The sequence below is a fragment of the Babylonia areolata genome, chromosome 4, assembly GCF_041734735.1.
Source record: "Babylonia areolata isolate BAREFJ2019XMU chromosome 4, ASM4173473v1, whole genome shotgun sequence".
Lineage (NCBI taxonomy): Eukaryota > Metazoa > Mollusca > Gastropoda > Neogastropoda > Buccinidae > Babylonia > Babylonia areolata.
In genome coordinates this window covers 23,339,219-23,345,701 of record NC_134879.1, presented here as the reverse complement: position 1 = coordinate 23,345,701, position 6,483 = coordinate 23,339,219, and the positions used below count along the sequence as shown (strand labels likewise).

Genomic DNA, 6,483 nt, shown 5'->3' with positions numbered 1-6,483 from the left:
GCGACCTGGAGAGCGAGATCCAGTCCCTGCAGCAGCAGAAGGACCAGCTGGAGTTCCTGCTGCAGGCCCACGTGCCGCTGTGCAAGGTGGACCCCGGGGCCGCCACCATCAAGATCAAGGCGGAGCCCACAGACAGCGGCCTCCTGCCCCACACTGCAGCCGGCCTCACCTCCGCTCACCTGGCGCCCATGTCCTCGCGTCCCACCAGCCTGCCCCTGGACCGCCAGAGGAACGGAGGAGGAGGAGGAGGAGAGCTGCCCGAGGTGGGGTCCTGTGCCCCAGCTGGGGTTCCCCTGTCCACGCCGTCCTCAGGGCTCTTCACCTACACGGGGCTGGACAGCCTGGTGGACGGGTCCACGGGCCTCACGCCGCTCAGCGCCGGTCCTGGGGTCTCCTGCGCCAGCCAGCTGCACCGGAGTGAGAGCGAGAGTGGGTCGGAGACCGTCAGCTCCCCTACGCTCATCTCGCTCTGATCCACGGCTCACCCCCCCCCCCCCCCCCCCCCCCCCTCCTGACCGGCTGTCTTCCCGACCGGGACACATCGTTGTCGTTCCTCTGTTGGCCAGCGGCTCGCTTGATCAGCTTGAAACCCAGCTCGTTGATTGGTCCATCTCGTGAAACCCGGCTCGTTGATTGGTGCATCATGTAAAAAGAAACCTGTTCGATAATTAGTCCATCCAGTGAAAACCCAGCTTGCTGATTGGTTCATTCTTCTAAACGCAGGTTTTAATGGGGTTCGTTTTCTTGAAACAAGGCCGTGTGAATGGTGTAGGACGTGAAACCTTGGACATGGGTTGGTCCATGGTTAGGAACCCAGCTGGCCGAACTGCGCAAACTAATCCAAACTGAGCTCACGCTAGGCTACTAAACAAAGCTAAAAATTGGGAAAACAAGCTGACTCAGCCAGGCGTTTTTTTGCTATTCCATACTCAAAAGCTGAATGAGAAAAAGAACACATGCCACAATAGTGAGGATATGAATACTTTAGCAAATAAAGCCTCAACAATGGCCACATTTTATTTTGGTCACCTTGGAAAGACGTCCTACATGTCAATTTGATCAATAAATTTTTGGCCAGCTGACTGCTAAATATCTGGCAAAACTTCCCAACAAGCAATCTCAACCCTTCTGCCAGACGTGACATTATTTTTTGCATGTTTTCTAGTCAGTTGCACTATGTTCAATGTAGAAGCTATTCGTTTGATTTTTATGGTATTGTCTCGTCAACTGTATTTTGCGTTGTATTATGTGCATGTACAGTTGTACTTTGATTTTTACATGGAGAAAATCCATTACACATGGAATTTGATTAAATCCGTCTCATGGGGAATAATCATTCAATTATTTTCAGACCAGCAGGTGCAGCATTTGTTTAGAATTATAAAGGGCTAGTGTAAAAGGTAAATCCACATTAAATACAACTTTGATTTTTTTTTTTTTAAGTCCATTATTTATTGCGCAAGAATTATTTATCATCACAGAACAAGGAGTCCCTGTTACAGGTTGCTTAGCTTGCTACTCTTTTGAATTACCAGTTGAACTTTGTTGCTGCAGCAAACATGCAGAATGTCTATAGCTGCTACAAAGTCATCAGAAACACGCTTTTCTCCCACAGTTATCAAGGTATGTGTCTAATCCTTGAACATTTCATAATTTTTAAGAAATTCCAAAACTCCTAAGTGTTTCCTGTTCAAGACACATGGTATACAGTAGAACGAAATCAAGACTTACTCATGACCAGTCTGTAGAAGTGCTAACTGTAGGCATGACCAGACAACAGTAAGCAAATCAATTGATTTCAGCGATATCGGGTTCATATTCCTTCCTATTCCCCCGCTCATGAGACCGGGATGTTTTAGTTTTGATTCACACTTCGTTGTGTTTCTTTTGTTCTGTCCAAGAGGTGGAAAAGTGTACAAAATCCAATTTTGTCAGTGTGTATGTATTGCTGAATGTTGTTTTGAATATTGTATGAATGTAGTGTAGATGTGCCATTGTACTGAGCTGTAAAGCTATTGGCATGCTGAATATATGTGTGCGTAATGTGTTTTGCTAGTGTCTTCTCCGCTTGTTTCGGTACCATGTGCTCACTTACAACTTCAATGCCTTGCTATAAATAACGCTCTACATATTTGTTGACATATGCTGACTTTTACTATTTCTATATATGTTTTTTTTTTCTTTTCTTTTCTTCATTTTGTACTGTTTTGGACAAACTTTTTTTTCCAGATATGCTTCCATACCTTTTTACATGAATTTTGACTTGTATTACCCACTCAACAGATTGCAAATTTTGATGTTTGATGGCTTGCCTACGGCATGTATGTTATCTGTTCATACAGCTCATGCATTGATTAATATTTTAGTCAGGTCGCTGTGTTCTGAACTCTGGTGTGAAGGGAAGACTGAACTCCGGTATGAGGAAAGACCAACTGGTGCTGAAAGTGCACAGTAGCTATCTGGTTGCTGAACACTCAAGTCTTCACTAAAAAAAAAAAAAAAAAGAACCAACTAAAAAACAACAAGCTATGCAAGAGTCTTGCTTTTCCATCTAGCTTTACAAACTGATGTGTGCATTACCTGTCTGATCTGTGTGTACCAGAGAAATATTTCTTCTTCCATTTTATGCAGAACTGAGTTTGTTCTTTTTTTTATAATAAAAAAAACAAACAAAAAAAAAAACCTCTTCCAAGTCGTCTTGAATCCATGTATTTCTCAAGAAGCAACTGACATTGATCTATGCTTGTCTGAGAAAATAACGTATTTGATCTTGAACAATAGGCGCATGACTCAATAATTATATATATATGACAAACATTTATAGAGGTGTATGTATCGGGCATGGATGTTAAGACGTCTGCTGACAAAACCAATCCAGCAATACCGTTGTCCATAAGACTCTGTGACGTGGTCCACAAAACTCAGTGACGTGGTCCACAGGACCCAGTGACGTCTGCTGCATACACTGTTGAAGTCCAGCTCTAATGTCTAGCTATATGTTTGTCCTGATGATGTGAAGACGTCCGATGACACGGCCTGTACAAGCAAGACCCTGTCACTTTTATATCAATCAGCATTACCGAGAGATGAGCTATATTTTTAACGCCGTTTTCAGATACAACAACAATCCATGCGATGTATATGGGGGCCACGACTGACGTTATGAATGTTTCCTTTCTGTTTTGGACAACTCCGCTTGGATACATGCAGTGTTAACTAATGTGCTTCTTTCGTTGTTATTTTTTTTTCCCTCTCTCTCTTAAATATTGTTGTTGTTTTTTTGATGAAGTTTGTGGCGTGAACCTGAAGGATGGTAAATATTGTGTCAAAGAGAGGAGTGTTACATTTTTTTTTCCATAATGATTATGATGTTGGCATTGATGAACCGTGTGTGTTCTGATTTTTTTTTTTTTTATTTTTTTTTTTTTTTAAGGAATTCCTTTTGCGATTATTGTTTTCCATCACCCCCGAACACTTCTACTTGTACTCTTTTTTCCTTCTGAATCTCTAATCTCTTCCTTCACTCTTGCTCTACTTCTTTTCTCTTCCTTCCTTCTCTTCCTTCCTTCCTTCCTTCCTTCCTTCCCCCTACCCCTCTTCTTTTCCTGTCCTGATAAGGAAATGCCTTGCACCATCAGTGAGGTCATTCAGTTCACTTCAGTTCAGTTCAGTTCAGTTCAGTTTAGTTGGACCAGAATTTTTTTTCAGATGAAATGAGTCCTATGAATGATCTTGTATGCAAGAGTAACCCGCGGAATAAAGTGACCTTTCATGGTTGATATGACATATGCAAAACAACTACTTAGGTGAACTGTGTCATACCACTGCTAAGCGCTTATATTAGGTGTGTATGTGTGCTTTTTTTTTTTTTTTTTTTTTTTTTGTTACATGTCGATGATATTGCGTGTCATTGCACACACAATTGCTAGTCTTTTGCACTAAAATACCTGTTCGCAGGCAAGTTGTACTGTCGTGGCTTGTACAAACTCCAGCGCTTCCAGTGTAGAATATTGTAAGAGTGTTGTTATTCTCAACTCCCCACCCCCCCACCCCCCACCCCCACCCCACCCCCTCCTGAGGGGGGATGCTGGGGGGGGGGAGCGGGGGGGGGGGCTTCTTCTTCTTCGCTATGACCAGTTACCTCCACCTTCTGGAAGTTCTGTGCCACCAGAAATTTCCTGTTTTCTGTCACTCTCTTTCTTTCTTTCTTTCTTTCTGGGCATTCTCTCTATACTTCCTGCTGTCTCTGGGCTTTCTCTATACTTCCTGCTGTCTCTGGGCTTTCTCTCTATACTTCCTGCTGTCTCTGGGCATTCTCTCTATACTTCCTGCTGTCTCTGGGCATTCTCTCTATACTTCCTGCTGTCTCTGGGCATTCTCTCTATACTTTCTGCTGTCTCTCCCTTTCTTCTTGTCATCTACGCTGGTTTATTCATCTTTTTTTCTTTCTTTTTTTTTCACTAGAGAGCCTTCCATTTTTTTTTCTTCGACTTGGTGATTGGACATTCTTACTTCTTTGTGTGTGTGTGTGTGTGTGTGTGTGTGTGTGGGTGTGTGTGTGTGCATGGAACTTGTGAAGTTCCACGTTTACAATTTTTGGTTTCGTATGCCTGATATTGTAGCCTACAAACTTTATTATGTAATGTTTGTGTTTGATTCATTGAATTATTGTTTAATCTTCTACTGAAAAGGCGTTGGAATGGTCCAAGTAAGAGGCATGCCCCTCGGTTTAGGTGCCCAGAAGTGCTGACTTTTGCCCAATTTTCTAGTTGCTCTCTCTCTCTATCTCTCTCTTCTTCTTCTTCTTCTTTTCAGTTTTTTCCCCAGGTTCTATACGACCGATATTTACAATTGCTCAGCCCTGATATGTACCAGTGGCTGTGCTTCAAGCAACAGAAGACTAATCTTCTCAAAACACGTCATGACTGCTTACAACACGTCATGACTGCTTACGTCAGTGTTCAGTGACGCCTTGCTTGAGTACTTGGAGTTGTTTATGCATAGGACGACGTCTGGCTTTATTATTGTTGAAAAAATGCTTATGGTGAAACACTCATCCGCATTGGATTCAGATTATGAAGAATTCTGAATTCAGTGATACATGTCACGTGACACATCGAAGCTTGTAGAATTGCTGCTGCTTTATGTAGTCTGCTGAAGAGCAATATTGTGCGTTTAAGTGTCGTCATTTGCTGCCTGCGTGTCTTTGACAGAGAGAGAGAGAGAGAAAAAAAACACCCTCTTGTAGTGTGTGGGGGAGAGACAGAGAGGAGTTGAGAATCATAATGACACCATACAAGCCTTGCCATGTCATGATGTATGCTTCCAAGATTTATATTATAATGGAGCATTTGCACTGCTGATTGCCTTCAAAGTGGGATGTGTGTTTTTTGGATATGATGATAAGAGCTTTGCTTTGAATTGTTGTGGAGGACAAATTGAGAATGGACCACGTTGTTGTCAGTTGCATTTTGTTGTTGTTGTTGTTGTTTAATTCAAGAGGATGTCAAATCGTCTGTATGTGTTACGCGGTTCAGCAAACTGTAATGAAGAGTTTTTAACACCCACAGTTTACACAGCGTAAGGCTAGCTATCCATGTTGCTTCAGTTCGAAGGAGAATGCATGATCTAGTCTGGAATGATGAACCACAGTTTTGTAGATGTTTGTTTTGATTGCCTTGTCATGAGATGGTATTCGTGATTTATGAAATGGGGCATAAAGTGTATTCGTGAGTTGCAGAACTGAGTGTAGATTTATAGTCAACCAGCACTGAATAGAGACTGTCATGCACACTGAAAGGTGTGGTGACTGGGGAGAAGGAATTTGTTGATCCGAAATGTCAGAAAAAGAAAAAGAGAGAGAGAGAGAAAAAAAATATATATACTGTGCTTGTTAGTCAGGCTTCCGCTTGACACGTTGTCCACATGACAGACAGCAGGATCCCGAAGATGCTACTGTATGGCCAGCTGAAGGAAGACCACCGCGAAATTCGAAATTGAAAGACCCTGCAAGCGCTTCAAGGACACCTTGAAGACAAACCTCGAAGCCTGTAACATAGACATCGCTTCTTGGGAAACTGACGCCCTTGACCGCTCTTGCTGGAGGATGCGGTGCTCTAGTGGCGTAAAGACGTTTGAAAACAAGAGAACGCTGGCCATTAAGGAGAAGAGTGAGCGAAGGAAGCAGGGCTCAATTTCTGGAGACGCTTTCCCTTGCAACATCTGTGGGAAGTGCTGCGCATCCAGAATCGGCCTCTTCTCCTATATGAGGACACACACCGACAGATAAGCCTGCCTGCCTACTCATCCGTCGGACCGACGGGAGACTCCATCATCATTGTCAGGCTTCAGCAGGCATAAGATTCCAGACAAGGTTGGGTTTTTTTTATTTTTTTTTTATTTGTAGTTATTTGCTCATTATAGATAAGGGAATACTTGTTTTGTTATGAACGATACTTCTCTTCGGTACTGCAGGTGCACGGA

At 42.9% G+C, this 6,483-nt stretch overlaps 1 protein-coding gene across 2 annotated transcripts in view; it reads left to right on the top strand.

Moving 5' to 3' along the window:
• LOC143281607 (uncharacterized) overlaps positions 1–2,682 on the top strand; it is a 36,027-nt gene extending 33,345 nt beyond the window's left edge. For both annotated transcript variants that reach the window (XM_076586853.1, XM_076586852.1), the window contains exon 4: positions 1–2,682. This exon is cut by the window's left edge and continues 28 nt beyond it. In XM_076586853.1, the coding sequence (XP_076442968.1) occupies positions 1–473 (473 nt within the window). In that variant the 3' untranslated portion in view covers positions 474–2,682.
• The last annotated feature ends 3,801 nt before the right edge of the window (positions 2,683–6,483 follow it).